The 16,074-nt window shown below is 48.3% G+C and overlaps 1 protein-coding gene across 3 annotated transcripts in view; it reads right to left on the minus strand.

Moving 5' to 3' along the window:
- The window catches only part of CREB3L1 (cAMP responsive element binding protein 3 like 1), a 45,002-nt gene that overhangs the window by 8,063 nt on the left and 20,865 nt on the right, over positions 1–16,074 (minus strand). For 2 of the 3 annotated variants that reach the window (XM_014881955.2, XM_014881953.2), the window contains exons 2-8: positions 12,707–12,935; positions 7,864–8,024; positions 6,233–6,311; positions 5,162–5,322; positions 4,381–4,530; positions 3,570–3,628; positions 1,707–1,775 (exon numbers count right to left, since the gene is read on the minus strand). In XM_014881955.2, coding sequence (XP_014737441.1) covers positions 1,707–1,775; positions 3,570–3,628; positions 4,381–4,530; positions 5,162–5,322; positions 6,233–6,311; positions 7,864–8,024; positions 12,707–12,935 — 908 coding nt within the window. The remainder of the gene's footprint in view (positions 1–1,706; positions 1,776–3,569; positions 3,629–4,380; positions 4,531–5,161; positions 5,323–6,232; positions 6,312–7,863; positions 8,025–12,706; positions 12,936–16,074) is intronic. The other variant, XM_014881954.2, reaches the window with a different exon arrangement.

Below are 16,074 nucleotides of genomic sequence, written 5' to 3' on the forward strand. Positions count from 1 at the left end.
AAATAAGAAACATGTGATCCCCTTGAGCTTCTTCAGTCTTGGCAAATTCTGCAGAGGGATGTAGGCAAGGCCAAATCTTGAGTTCAGCAATTAATTCATTCTCTGACTTCCCTGGCTGGAACACACACTAAGGTCTCTCTGCCCCATTTAACTGTTCATGGGCATCTGCACACATAATACAAAACAGTGGTAGGTGTTACCAAGAGCTATTGAACCCTTCACTGAGCTGGTGAAGGAATCTGGGATGAGGGAGACTACAGAGTACACAGCTCCCAAGAGCTGCATATTATTGAAGTGGAGACTATTGCTGACTTTCCCTCCGGGAGCACTGACTATTTTACACAAGCATGTTTGAGCTTTCATAAAATGCCAGGTACTGGAACCAGGAGATTGCAGGAGAATCCTGGCTTTATCCCAGTCCAAATCTTGTTTTGCTCCCTGTACATGTGGAGAGAAGCACGGTGTCCCACTGTGCTCAAAACCCAAACCCAATTAGGAAGAACACCATGTGTATTTTAGGGAAAAAAAGAATGAGAGCAGCTGGGCAGCTGTATCTCTGGCAGACAGGAGACCTCTGGCTCTTGCACACCTCAGCCAGACCGTGCCTGGCAACCCCAGTCCCAGCACCAGTGTCAGGCCTGGAAACCAAGGCCACTGCACTCGTGTCATGGATGGGGGAAAGGTGTGCAGTGGTGCCTCTAGGAGTACTCCATGAGCTGCCATAGCAGCTGAGGAGTGGGTGAGAAATTGGCTTTCTGGCTGTGGTTGTCCCCTTCAATTTGAGCTGATATAAATGGGGTTATAGAGACATGCATCCCTGCAGTTTACCCTGCCCTTGCTCACACCTGTTGTCCCCAGTAAGAGGGGGCAGACCTGGGCTCTCCTCTAGCTCCAGCTACCCATCCCCACTTCAGGGTGGAAATCTTCACTATTTTCTTCCAAGGAAGCAAATTCCTCATGTGATTGGTTGGCCAGCTTTGCATATTAGAAGCACAAATGCTCACCAGAGCTTTGAGTGAGGAAACGCAGAGCCATGGGTGAGAGAACTTTGGGGCTGTGGGAGCAAGCTTGCTCCTTTCAGGTGAGTGGTAGCAGCAGATGAGACAGAGATTCTTTGGGCTTGCTTTGCCCAAAAGAGGCTGAGAAAGGGCTGGAACACCACATGCACAAGGAATTGCCCTGGATTTGGTGGGAGTTGGGATCTCTGCTTTTCTTAGAAGAATGGGCTTTCCATGTATTAACCAAGTCTGTTCAGCTTTCTCAAGAGAAACCTGAAACAGCCACAATATGCTCAGGGCTTTGTATTTCTCTGAAGAGCCCAAAAGCAGAAACAATGGGTCTGAAAGGCTGGTGTGACCCTTAATGCATCTGCCTGGAGACAGACAGAGTCCTGGAGGTGAATGGAGAAGGCAGTATGAGCCCAAAGGATTGCAGGGAGAAGGACGAAGAGATATGGGAAACATGCCTTCCCTCCCTCCCCTCACTGCAGAGTGTCCTGGCGTCCCAACACAAACATTCCAGGCTTGCTAACCAAACCCAGCTGCCTCGTTGCTGTCATGGGCTGAAAACCAGCACCTCGCCAAGCAGCACCCGTCCAGGAGCTGGGGGAGCCTGCTTTTCTCTTCTTGTCCTCCCGCTCCAGTGCTCCTGACTTCCCTTCCTACCCACCCTGCCCTACCCACAGAGTCAAGTCTAGCTCCTCTTACCTGTTTGCATTTTCTAAGGTCTCCACTTTTTTCCAGAGTTCATTGTTTTCTGTTGTGTATGTCTCTACCCTGTGGGAATAAAACCCATAGCCAGTTAGTCACAAAGGCCAGAGAGATTAAGACAATGCAGTCCTTGCTTTTCATGGGGTATGGAGGCTCAGTGGCTTCATCTGTCATCTGAAATCAAATGTTACTTGGCCCACCTGATTGCAACCAGCCCCAAAGGAGCAGGGATGAGACTGCAGGTGGACAGTTACATGTGTCAGTTCCCAGTTCAGGGTCTTCTGAGAGTTGGGAGAGACAGGAGCACCTGGTTACAGGCAGGTCAAGTCAGGACAGACCCAAAGTTATGCAGACATTTCCATCACTTCTAAACTCTCCCTAAGAAGCATGGAAAAGGAGGAGAGGGACAAAGTCAAACCCCTCCTGAGAACCTGCCCTGGGCTCTGCGCCCTGACTGTGAAATCCAGGCCGTTCAAACGCTGGGCCAGCTCTGACTGCAAGCACTTGAGGGCAGCAGAGAACCTGCAGGTTCCTTCCCACGGCTTCAGACGGAAAGTGGTTGGGCTGCAGCTGGGACAAGGGAAGGGGAGTGCCTCCAGGTCGGGAGGAAAGCAAGCCAGAGTCACAGCCTGATCCTGCTGGAGGTTTGCAGCACAGCCTTTGAACCAGGCGTTCCGTGCAAAAACTGGGCTTCCAGCTAAAGTGTCAAATTGAATGGGGAAGGGCCCAAGTACAGGTTTTGACAAAACAGTTTTTAGTAAGCCAAGCTGACCAAAGACATGTTCTATTAAAAAAAAAAAAAATAACTGAATGCTGCTTTTGGTTCACATTTAAACCTGGCATTGTTTGAAAGCCATCTGTCATAGCAATGCTCTAGCGTAACAAACTGCTGAGTACATAGAGGCACCACAGCCACATCTGGGGAGGAGGCCCCAGTACCAAACGCCCTGGACCTGCCCTTTGAGTGAGGTCAGCCAACTCCCCAGCCCTGGCTTGAAGGTCCCCATATGGGACACTAGCTGGAGGTGATATGCTCTGATGCCTGGACATACCCATGCACACCGAAGTGCCTTGAATCATCTGCTTTAATTGAGCCTTTCTGTGCAACTAGAGAAGATAAATAGCATCAGGGAGAAGAGTTAATTAAAGTTGGGTTTGGGGGTTGTTTTTTTCCATTTGCTGATCTCAGATGGTGCTAGTAACTGGGAAGAAGATGGCAATTATACAGAAACATGAATTTGTATCTGGATTCCAGCATTCTTCTTTGCCTGGAAATGTGCATTAGGGGTTGCTAGTACAGGAGTCATTTTCTACCCAGTCAGCTCATGTGACATCACCTTAGGCTTATACCTGCCATGCATAGGAGAAAAACAAAGTTGCAAGAAGAAAAACAAAGCTAATGCAGAGAGTGGAAGTGGAGGAGAGTGGGGAATAACTGTAATGCAAGGTTTTTCTTGCTGTCAAGTGTTTGTGTGTCCACCTTCATGTGAAGAGAGGGGGGAAAAAGCCATGATCAGTGCCCTCAGACAGTTTGCCACTTATGGGACAGACAAAATGGAAGCAACTTCTAGTGGGGAAACCCAAAATCCCACCTTGTTGGCAGCCCAAATGGCCTGTGTTTTGCAGGGGACCAGCCAAATAAAGCAGTTGGAAACACAAAACTTCTTGACTAATCTTTATCCCACATGAGGATTTCTAGGAGGGAGGAGAGTAGGGGCAGGATCCCAAACCAAACTCCTGGGCATCCAGCCTTGAAGTAATTGTACTTTTTGAGCAATTCAGAGACAAAACACTAGAAAGGGAGCCTGTGCATGGACAAGATTTCTTTTTTCAAAGTAAGACTGAGAAGAAGAAACTTACTTTTTCTCTAGACATTCCACATATTCTTTCTTCTTCCTGCGGCTCTCCTGAGCAGAGATCTGTGAAGGGGCAGAGGGGAGTCAGTATCATAAACCTCGACATTTCTTTGTGGTCATGCATCTTTTCTGTTTTCTGCACACACAGCATCCTTAAGGCAAATGGGGAGTTGCCTTCCAGTCTGCCATTCCTGCGGATCTCTAGGCCAAAACTGGGAGGGATGGATGCTGTAGGTATGCAGCCTTTCTTGGCTTGTAGCCTGCAGCCATTCTTACATTATGCCCCTCACTGCTGAGAGCATCTTTAGGGTTACGTTCCACTCCTCTGACTCACATGGGTATGTGCTGTGGCAATTCTGCCCCAGGCCACTTCTGAGTCACTGGGTGATTAGTTCAGTCTCACCATTTCTCCCACAAGATGCTTTCTAATCCCAGTCTAAGGTCTCACAGCCTCTGCCTGGCTAGTGAACACTGCAATACCCGTCCTGCACCATGCAATGGCTTTGGTTTTCCTGTCCTTGCAACAAGGCATGACCAGACCAGTCTGATCTGTGGACCCTCTCCCATGCCACACGCTCCCAGGAGCTGGGCTGGAAGCCACACTTCCCAGATATGGCTATTTGCAGAGCATGCAAGCAGAGATGCCCCTTGGCACCATTTTTGTGGGTTGGGAGGTTTGTGTTAGTGTACCAAAGGCACGATCCCACCTTTTCTGAGCTGCAGTGCAGTTGAGGAGGTGAGGGTAACTATAGCACTGCTCAGCTCAGGATGCTCTGGAATCATGGAAACTGCATGATTACATTTTTTGCAGTCACCTTGTTCTTGATTTTCCTTCTGACCCTCTTCAGTGCTTTCTCCTCTGCTTTGGTGAGAGGCAGCTTGGTAGGAATGGGGTAACCCTCTGCAATCAAGGTGCGCTTCTCCTCTTCAGTCAAGAGCAGTGGGCCAGAGGTTCCTTGTAATTTCTGAAACACACAGAGAGCATCCATCAGTGTCAGCAACTTCTACCCCTTGAAAGTGATCTTCCTTAAAGCCTTGCAGAGCAGCCAGCGGCTGTACACATCAGAATAGAATACACTGCTGCCCACTGACACCAAATAGGTGCAGGGCAGTGCTCTTTCCTACTCTCAACCTGATCCTGGGGGCACAGCTCAGCAACTCCTTTCCTTTTTACTTGGGAGGGCATCTGTTCCTTCACTGTGAGGCTGGCTACACACTTGCACTGACGGACCCTGCCAACAAACTTCTGGGCAACAGTTAAAATGGTTATGGAAATTCTCAGTAATTCCTCTCTCTCATTAGCCTTCTCAGAAAGCCCTCTTAGTGCATAGGTCACTTCCCAAAGTATGGATGAAAGACAGCACCTGCTAAAACAAGGTAGCTGCTGGTATATATGCAAGATTTATTGTGCCTCTTCTCACTCCTGTGAGCACTTTTTGTCCCCACATCCTTGTGCTAAGACATCACATTGCCTTAACAGAGCATTTCAGCTTGGAGACCTTAGCAAGGGCAGGAACCTCCACATATGCCTTGGAAATCCTACAAACCCCTCTGAGCAACAAGGAGCCCTGTGTCCCAGCCCTGTTGCCTCCTTACATGTGGTGCTGTGAGGAGAGGTGAGGAGGAGATGGCAGTAGAAGAGCGAGCAGCAGGCCGGGCTGGGCTGGAGGGAGGCAGGGACCGAGGGCTCTGAGATCCATCACTGTCACTGCCATGGCTGCTGGGTGGAGTTGGAGGCATCTGCACCAGGTCATCTACTGAGGAATAAGGACATCAAGTCAATGGCTCTCATGTCAGCCTGTTGGTACAGGCATAGGGCCCTGCCATAACACAGGGCTGAAAGGAGAGGGTGATGATGAGTTTCACAAGATGGGGTGAGTCTGAGAAAAAGGTTTGACTGAGCACTGCCCAAGACAGAGGTTAGACTGACCTCAAATGTACTAAACTAGGAACTGCAGAGGAGCTGGCAGGGCTTTGCCAAGGAACTGAAGGTATTTACAAAGCAATAAGGTACTCCAGTGTCAACCAAAATGAAGTAAAAAGCCCGTGATGTTTTGCTCCATAGCCTGTTCACAAGTACAGGAAGCTGTGTGAGAGCAAAGCTCTTCCAAAAGCACTGCAGGGCTCACACGCTTGCCAGCACACTTGATCCAATGGGGCTCCGGTCACTCAGTTGGTTTCCAAGCACTTGAAAACTGTCCCCACTTTGTACTGGAGAACCCTAGGGGCCTTAATAGAGGTGGGAATATGCCTAAGGAATGTCTCTCTGCGGCAGTGGGAGTTCCCATAGTGCTTTCATTTGTGCATCGGCAGATTTTCAGATGCTTGGGTTTCTTTCAAATTAAACTGGATCCTGAATTTCCTGACTTTCAGATGGTTATTTTTGGATAGCTCTACAGTCTCTCTGAGGATTTTAAAGGCACTCTTGCATATTTCCAACTCTGAAGTAGCCTGTTTTGCCTGGGAGTCCCTGTCTGAACAATTTTGTGTGTGGCTTCTGATGCAGACGATGGTCTGAATTAGAACAGTGCAGTGCCCACTCCTCAATTGTTCTCTGCCCCAGTGCTACCTTATACACACATCTCTGCCTTTAGGTGTTGTCTTTCCACCCTGTATAACAACCTGTAGCTGAGTAATATAGTTAACCAGGAAATTCTATCTTCTTACCTGTAGGTACAGTTAGAAACTGGTTCACCTCTTTGGGTTCAGCTTTGATCACAGGTGCTGGAGCCATTTCTATAGGAATCTGTGGAAGAGAAGCAGAAAGAGCTCTTGGCCACTGCCACCTCCCCTGCCCAGAAGGCTCCCACCAGTTCTGTTCGTAGCTCCCCTGCTGTCTGTCCTGCCCCATCTCACAGCTCTGCCCCAAAGGAGCCTCTCACCACGGAGAAAACCAAGAGTTCAAACATAAGCCCCTAAAGTCTCAGTTGCTGGGCACACAGAGTGCAAACACATTTACAGAGGAAGTGGCACTGGTAGATGGATGTGCTGCCAAGCCATGCACTGAGCTGAGTACCTCCAAAAGGGAGATGACTTTTATTCTTGGCAATTCTTCCTTTGATAGACACAGGCAATGTAATTTAAACCAACCCCTGTGTTACCATGGGAAGTCCCTCTTTGATCTGCCTTCATTATAAATGGGAGTATAGAGGTTGTACATAAACAGAACAACCCTGCTGTCCTATTCATGTGATTTTCACCAGGACCACTGGGCAACTGTTTCCAATTGGAGGGGCCTGAGAGCTGAATAAAGAGTAGATTTACTCCCATCAGCGTTATGCTGCCCCTCAACCTCCTGGCTTGCCAGCCCCCAGCCCGCCACCATAGGGTGGAGTTTTTACACTAAACAGACACATTGCAAACTCCTCCAGACTGTAAACACAGCTGAGAGAGCACCATGGTATGGCTGTTGAGCATACACAGCAGAGATTGGAGGGCACAGCAAGTTCAAGCTGTGTAAATAATAGAGGAAGTTTATGCACAGTTTTGGCTGGAAGAACCCATTTGTTTTGGATGGTTGTTTAAATGGGAAGATGTTCAATATGAGTGAAAAAAGGAAGTGAACCCCAGAGATGTTCTACTGTTATCTACTGCACTGATACAAGATAGGCAAGGTCTGTGTGAGACTGGTTAGATCTTCTCATCCAACACAGCTGGACTCAAGGCCAGCTGAACTAAGCCCTCAATTTACACCCACATACCAGTGGTATAAGTGAACCTCCTTCAGACAAACAGACTTCTTAAGAACCTAGATATAACCAAAAGAGTTGGCCCCTTGTTACACAGAAATAAAAAATCCTGCTGCTTCATAGGAAAAAGAGCAGGACCTGGAGTGGGACCAACATTTCCAGTGAGCAGCTAAAAAGAGTGAGAGGCCATGTGGCAAGTCCAAAGCCATGAAAAAGACAGTGGCAGAGCAGGGGTCTATATGCAGGAATAGTGAGGTCACTGGCATCACATTAATTGACACTATTCTCTGAAAAATGAAAATAAGCCAAGAGTGGCTACAGAAATGCTGGCATATTGGAGGGGACAGATCTCCAGTAGGTGCAAGCTTAAAGCTTTTGGCTTTTGTGCCAAGGAAACATGCTTACATTTAACCAAGATTGTAAAGCCTCCTGCGCTGCCATTTCAAGAGGAGAATGACAATGCAATATCTGGGCTTTGTAACACCTTTTCCTGTCTGTTCAGTAGCTAAATCACGTTGCAGGACCCTGCAGTCACATGGCTGGGTCTGCATCACCAGGGGTGCTGCTGTGTGAGAGCCTGGGTTCCCGACAGATCTCAGATGGGCTCACCTCCTCGGGGAGTGGCAGTCTCTGCAGAGGGTTGAGGTTCAGCACTGGTATGGAGCTGGCAGGTTGCTGGGACTCAGGCAGGTCTAGAGGCAGGTTCTGTTCCTGTTTCACCATGATGGAGCAGAGCTTGGGCCCCAGTGACCACACTCCATTCTCCAGCTCTGAAACATGCACAACATGAGAGTCAAACTCCAGCAAGAACAGGGCAAGGAAAAAAAAAACCATGCAGACAGCTTCCTCTGACTGAGGAGGCTGCCTTTCCAAGTTTAGCAATGTCAGCACACAAGCATGTACAGGCCCACAACACAGAGTACAAAAGGGAATGAGGCTCCAGTGTGTACTCCCCAGTGTGTGGGGAGCAGACAGGACAGAGATAGAGGAATTGTGTCTCTGCTGTGCTCTGACTGTACAGCCCAAGCTCTGGAGGACAGCTGCAGGGTTTCTTCCCCCAGTAATGTCTAGGTCTCATCCTCTGGAGCTTATTTATATTTACGGCTCAGTGAGAGGAGGATGCTGGCCTTTGCTCCTTAGGCAGCATGGCCAGCATCACAGAGCAGCCAGGTGTGTTACCAAGAATAGCACCATCTCTGTGCTGGAGAGCTCGTGAGAGAGCAAGCATGATGACAGTGAAAGGCTGACAGTGCTGCTTTGGCCTCCTGATGACGTGTCAAGTGCCAGGGCTTTGCTGCACGACAGAAGAGGAGGAAGGTCCATTTCTGTGGAAGGAAGCCCATGGCAGCACCTGCTTGTGAGGCTGCTTCCACAGCTGCTCCCCTCAGTCTCACCTCTGAGACTCTCTTCTCTACCCTGGGCTGCTCAGGGGACTGTTATCCACAGCTGTACCCTACTGCCATTGCTGGCAGGAACAAGAAGCAGCAGTAAGGGAAAGGGAATGTCTGAAGAGAACTGAATGGAGACATGGGGGCATGTTCCCCTTTCCTCCTGCCTGCTCTGTTCCATGCAAATCTGTGGTATGAGCCTAGCTTGCCACTGGAAGTAGAAATCCCAGAAAAACGGCGGATCAGATGGGAAAAGGACTGCTAGGCAGGAGAGCTGCCTGGGATCTGCTCTAAAGTTTTGGTCTTTGCTCTTCAAATACTTCAGCCTGCCAAAAGGCTACTCCTAGCTGGCCTGCAGCCTGCACCCTCCTTCATAATCCTCATGCCTTCCCTTTCCCTTTTTATCTGACAAGCAAAAATACATTTGGCTTGACATAGGACAGATTATTGCTAAGCATGTCACCAGAGAGAGCTCCAGTTGCCTCCACAAGGCCACAGTCTGACTCACTCTCTAACCTCTCTGCATTGCTGTCTGCATACAGCACTCTCAGTCAGGCCCAGGGATGTTGCCTAGCTGTCTGCTGCCCAGAGCAGTTCTGCAGTGCAGGCCTCAGCCCAGAAGATGTCCTGAGGAGAGAGGGAGAAAGGTCTTTCTCTACCCCAGAAAAGCCTGCATGAAGAAGAGTACAAACAAGCAGCTGTTCACGTGGGAGGTGTCATCTGATCTAACTTAAAGGTACGTTAACACTGTCTTTGCCCTACTCAGCCTGTCTTCAGGAGAGGCCAGGGCAGAATCCTGCCTCTGGCCTTTGTTTGGACAGAGTGGTGTTAAAGCCCAGACAAGAATTATATATGATAACACAGTGTTGGCCTTGCCAATGGAATATGTTGTTTTCCTGTCTCTGGTCTAGCACCTCTTATTTCTGCCTAGACAGGTCTCTCTAGCAGATGTTCATTCCTTCCATCTGCCTGTGCGACTGGACATCTTCAAGCACAGACGTAGCTCCTGTCTCAGTGCTGCTGGACTGCTTTCTGGAGCTTCCCACAATGCAGCAGGGTTAATGTCATCAGGCAGCATCTCAGGCAGGGGTGCACTGTGCAGCTGAGACAATGCAGAGCCTACTGAGCAGACACAGCATGGATTGTGTTTTCTCTGTCCTGCTAAGGATACTGAACCCACAGCTGGAAGTCCTAGTTACCCTGGTATGCAGACAAACCCCTTCTGACGGAAGGAGGCAAGGTGTCACACAGCCACAAGTGTTTGTGTCCAGAAAATTTGGACTGACTTCTGCCTTTCACAGAAATGAGGCACCTTTAGAGTTCTTTCAGTCTATCCCACTGCTCTAGGCAAGTTCAATTAAATCTGTGTCAGGCCTAATAGATGATTCACTCGAACCTTTTGAAAAGTGCTGAAGAGTCCACAGCTTCCCCCATTTAAACTCTTCTATGGTTTTGCTATGCCCATCATGGGAACATTTTGCCTACTGACTCTGCTCTGAAGTTCCTTACTGAAGGAAGCCTTTTACTCCTCATTCTTTCTGTTCCAAAGACTGCATTTCTCTTTTTCTCAGATGTGTGGGGTATCCTCTGGCTGTGAGGGCTGCTGCTGAAGCAAGTTACCAGACAAGGGAGAGCAGACCACCAAGGGCTCTCCCGATCAAACTTGACTCAGTGAGAGAGCAGCCCCCAGCACTGTCAGTCCAGACAGGCCAAGGAGCAGACACCCAAATAAGTATGTGCCGTCCTCCCATTTCCTGTCTACATTCTGATCCTGCTCTCTTTCCCACCCTCGGAGATTCATCTGGGGAGTGATTGGGTTACAGAATCAGAAACAAATAAGCCATCAGAGGGTCAATGAGGGACTGAGGAGTAGGCATGTTGTGTGGACATTATCTAGATTCTGCTGCCTGAGAGGATGTTTCAGAGGTAACACTGTAACACTGCAGATTTCACTGTATGTTGGTGGTCGAGGCATGCCAAGATGCTCATCCTCTTCTCCAGATACTCTGTACCTATTGGGAAGAAATAGGGCTGAGAGGTACCTGTAGCTGCCCAGGATTGAGGAGGTGAGGCAAAGAGCAGTGAGAAAGCAGGACCTATAGAGGAAGGCAGGCACTAACATGAGGCTGGTCCAGTGCCTGCTGTTCTGCATAACCCTGGCTCCCCCTGCCCCTGGCATCAAATCACACCCTGCAAAACTCAGGGCTGGTACTGAGAAATGAAGCAGCCAGTCCATATGCACAAGCCATCTGGAAAGCAGACTCCACTGATAAGCAGGGTCACAATGCACCCAGTGGCTTGCCCTAGCTGACCTGTGTTAGTGGGAACCATGTGGGAAGGGGCAGGATTTGGAAGAGTTTTGGAGATTTGCAGAAAAGCTGGGAGAAAGCTGATAAAAAACAAGCTTCAGCCAGCTCCAAGCCTAGACAGAGTAGGGGCATTCCTGAGGAGCTCTGCAGACTGAGCAGAGCTTGCTTAATGTTAAAGAAAAACCATTTCTGGGTAATTAATTGGAACTGAATGTCTAAAAGGACTGAGACTGGATGGAGCTGTGCCAAAAGGACTGCACAGTGTTGCAAATACTGGACCTGACTCAGGGTTTCACTAGAATATGACTCATATGCAATTATGAGCCAAAAAGCCCTGGAAAGATGAGCTGAATTATCTAGCTGCAGGACTGGGTGCATGGATACTCCTATACCTGCCATTGTAAATGCTAGGCCTTATTCCCTTATAAAACTGACTTGCACTCTCAGAGAGCAAGTGCCAGGCCCATCTCAAACTCTCCTGGGTTATGCACTCTACACCCTGTGCTGGCCTCTGCCCAAGGATCAGTGTCACACTCCGTTCAAGAAAGTCATGCTCTTGCCTTTGAGACATGACAGCTGAAGGAAGGGCATATGCAGACACAGTGGAGAGAAGGAGAAGTGGTGCTAAGTGTCTCAGAGAGGAGTCCTTGAGATAGCTTCATGCAGGCAGTCTTCATTTCACTGCTTTCTACAAATGCATTCTTTTGGCTTCTCTCATTCTCAAGTCTTATCTCCTCCTATTCATTTTCAAGGGCAAAACAAAGTTGTGTTTATTTGTTCACACCGATTTTTTAAATTTTTTTTTTACTAGTTGCCCCCTCCAAGACTGTACTGGGGTTAAAACTAAGGAAAAAGAAATGCAAATTGAAGGCTTTTTTGCTACTAAGGCAGAGTTGTTGGCCTGCCATAAACCTCTCTCCCAGCATCTCTCTGAGATGCCCCTAAGGAATGTGGCAGATGGTTGTGCCTTTTCAAGGACCAAAGAGGTAGCAGAGGTCAGCCTTCTCTCCTTCTGCCTTGGTATTTGTAACAGAAAGCTGGGATCATTCCTAGTCATGAGAGAGAAGCCTCTGTCCTAGGTCTCACTGTTGCTCAAAGGAATAGCTGTCTTCTGTGTTATACTGAGCCTGTGCCACTGCTTTTTCAGGCAGCCTGGTGTCCATCAGCTGTTGGGACACCCACACGGTCCCACAAATTACAGGACTCTCTGCAAGGACAGCTCTAAAAATACCCAGCCATCATAAATTATCCTGAAATGAATTGTTTTAAAAATAAGTTTTGAAATGACTATTCCTCTCTGTCTCCTGCTAAAAGATCTGCTGGTAAAGAAGCCACTTAGCTTTCCACATGTACCAGCACTGGTTGCAGCCAGAGACTCATGCTTCCTATGTGCAAGCCAAAACCCTGCTGCCTGATGCCAAAACGGAGCTGGATCTAGGGCATCCACACCCAAGTTTGCAGGGTCCTAAAAAGACATTGCTGATTGCTTGCCAGAAGCTGGCAGCACACTAAGCCACAGCCAGTTATCATCCTCGTAAATAACAGTAAGCCCGGCAAAGGAGTAATGCGACTATCAGAGCACAAATGGAGGGGGAAAATGTGGGCTGTATTTGACAACAGCAAATCAAATTCTTCCCTGGATTAGCCATGTGCAAGTCCAAGGAACAGCCAGTTTGTCCCTATATATGAAAGCCAGCCAGAGCCACTGCTAACAGATGTGCCCAAAGCTGTGCAGTGTGCACATCTCACGCTCACCGTTCGCATTATCTTCAGTCTTGACAGGCACGAGGGGGCTCTGGGGAGCAGAGTCTCCGCTGAGGGAATAGCTGTGCTCCGCCTGGATGCCTGGAGTGGGTGGATCCAGGTCCATGTCCAGCAGAGGGTTCTTCTCAGCCAGGACTGGGTCATCGAAGAAACTGCTGAAGAGGTCATTGGAGAAATCCTCCATGTTGTCAGAGAAGTGATCCAGGTTCTCTGAGAAATGCTGAGGAAAGACAAAGGGAGAAAGAGCATTAGTGTCAACTCCAAGAGGGATCTGAGAGCCTTCCTCTGCACTGAGAGTCAAACCTCAGCACCAGTCCTTTTTTCATGGCAAAAACCAATTCCTCTTCTCTGCATGCATCAGTCTGACAAAAACACCTTGATATAAGATAGAAAGGGATATGGTGCTATGCATCACTGCATGTTTATCTATGCCACAAACATGCATGAAACTTTTCTACATTATCTTATCTCCCCCTTCCTTTGTGAGTATCTATCTGTGTCTTCCAAACATCATCTCACCGTAACAACAAAACGAATAGAGAACAAGGAAAGAGATTCCTGTGATGATAAAATGTAAGTGTGGCAGAAAGTCATGGTTTTCAGCACCTGTCCTTAGTGACAGACACTTTTTAATGTTCTCTGCCAGCAGCAATAGGCACATTGATGCCCCAGAGAACATCAACCCAGCTGCTGATTTCTATCAGAGAAAAAAGATCAGTTGGATCAACATAACAGGAAGGCCCCCCTGTTGTATTTAATTTCCTCTGGGATTTAACAGCCCCTCTGTGGACCATATGAGGCTGTACTTCAGCCAGATAATGCCTGTGAAATTCAGCTCCTCGATGAAGTTTAAACACTACAGATGGGCTGTTAACAACAAACAATCATTCCACTAATCATTCCAGTAACAGTCAGTAAATCTGGCCAGGGCTGCTGCAGAGCTGAGCTCCTGATGCTACAGGGAACCTGCTTCCTTTGAGGCATATCCTCCTATTCAGAAGTCAAATCACTAACTTTTCCATTTGCTACAACAAAGCATTGGTTGGGCAGGGAGAAAAATGATGGCTGCCAAACACCAGCTGAAAAATTATCCCATTTGTTGGCAGATTGAGGCTTCTGGCTCAGGGAGAGGAAAGAAAAGACAGATAGATTCAAGTGACTATATTACACAGACAGAACTGTGTAACTTAAATGAACTGGAGAGAGCTCAGCAGAGTCAGACTAGGTCTGTTCCCCCACCCCCTGCCTGGAAAAGCATCTTGGTGGGCAGAAAGGCATTGAAAGCAGTATACTGAAATACCAAAAGCAACAGGGTATGAAGGAGAGTGGGAGAGACTACTAGGTCCTAGAGTGGAGACATGAATGCCAATGAATTCCAGTGTGAGAGCTCAGCTCAGAAGAGAGCCTGGCTTCTAGAGAAGCATGGGGTGTGTGCAGTCCTTTCTTTCCCCAGTGCTAGGACTGAGGCAGGAGGTGGCCAGAGGACCCCGGATGCTGGAGCCTGTAGGTTCCTGCTCCTAGCGGAAGGTATATTTGTTTTACCTGAGTACAGTACCACTCTGTCAACAATCCACTGGCTGTCAGAGCTTTGGGGTGAGGCTGGGAAGGGAAGTAGGCTCTAAATTAACAGACCCACACTTCCCACCAAGTGGGGGAGGGAGATGGTAAGCAGCAGCAATCTCCAACATGTCAACCCTCTAACATCATCCTTCAGCTGCTCAATTTAAAACCTCAGATGCTTACAGAGCATGCTGGAAGTGGGGGTGGATTCCCTGCCACCTGCATTCTGCCTGACATGAGATTTCTTTCCATTCACTTCCTTCCCACTTGTCCTCTGGACTGCCTGGAGTGGTAGCCCAACACACAACCATCCAAGGCTTCCCTGGAGACCAGACACTGCATGTGTAGGGTGGAGAAGGTACACTCATACTAAATCCTAGTATTGAGGCCCTCCCTGTGATGTCTGGGCTAAAGTTTTCTCCACTTGTTCCCACTGCAGAGTTGGCGGGGTAGTTTGGTAAAATCTACCCAACCATTTCCAAGTTGCTTAGAAGCATTTTTGCACTTGAATCAAGTAACAGAAAACACCTACCATCTGTGGGGAGTGTAACTTCAGAGGGAGCTGAGTCAGCAGATGGAACTGGGTTAGATAGCTATCTAAATAACACTGGAAAACCAGGTTTTGTCCTATCCCACAGCATAGAAGGATAAAGAGTTGGAGTCCTGAGCATTAACCCCAGAGAGTGCCTGCTCATGTAACAGCTGTTCTTTGTCTTGGGTTCTCTAAACAACACAAGCAAACACAGGATGTGAACACGATAGCCTTATGGTAAGGGCAAGAACCACAGAAAAGTGAAGGGATTTAGAGTGCTGGCTGCTAATGTACCACGACACAGCAGAGCTGGGCTCAAATCATATTTAGTGTTGTGACCATCAAAACTAGAACCACTGTTAGCCATGGAAGAGAAGCAGAGCTGGACAGACAGCTGTGGGGAGAGCTGTCTGTGATGCTGCCACGTGCTCCTAATTTCTTTCACAACTGTGCATTAACAAAGGCAGAGGTGGGATTGAAGAGAGTCAAGAAAATGCATTCATGCAGTAGTTACACAGATTATCTTTTAGTGGCATCCCACCCACATTTAGAACAATGATCCCTTGGTCAGTCAACAATCTCTCCATTGTTGGACAAACCTACCTAGAGGGAAAGGCGGAGATGCCTCTGGCTTTATTCCGAAACTAAAAGAAATCACCCCAGCAGCTGCTGAGGGGTGAGAGATGAGTAATGAGTGCAAGGGACTGAGTATCAGAGCATTAACACAGTCACCAACATTGGCAGGAGTAATTTCAGGTTTCTGATTCTTTTAGACACCACACAGCAGACTTGCTGCTGGAAGACCTCGTCGTTTGGAAATGAGGATGAAGGCAACACTGTTCTCCCAGAAGTGCAGGAGTTCAGGTCCCTAGGAGACCATTCTCTCCCAAGAGACAGAGGCCTACAGAGGCACAGTACAGGAAAAACGTGGGTGATGAGTAGAGAATGAAACTTGCACCCCTACCTGAGAACACAGAAATGTCGGGGCATCTACTCCTCTCTGGGTTTTTGGGTCTTATCCTCCAGGGCAACTAAATACTGGCAAAGCTGTCTCATCAAAGCAGCCTGTGTCAGCTCTCACCACTCACACATACACCAGTCCAACATCTCCAAACACAGATGGTGGAGAGAAGGGAGCTAGCCCATGAGATTGGCCATAACTATGGTTATTATCAAAGGGGGCACCAAGGATCCAACACCCTCAAAGAGGGAGAGCACCTAGAGCTGACACAAAGCTGGAGATTGTTGTTTTACTCAAAGAAGGTGG

This window comes from Sturnus vulgaris, chromosome 6 (genome assembly GCF_052056855.1).
Source record: "Sturnus vulgaris isolate bStuVul1 chromosome 6, bStuVul1.hap1, whole genome shotgun sequence".
In the NCBI taxonomy this organism is placed as follows: Eukaryota; Metazoa; Chordata; class Aves; order Passeriformes; family Sturnidae; genus Sturnus; species Sturnus vulgaris.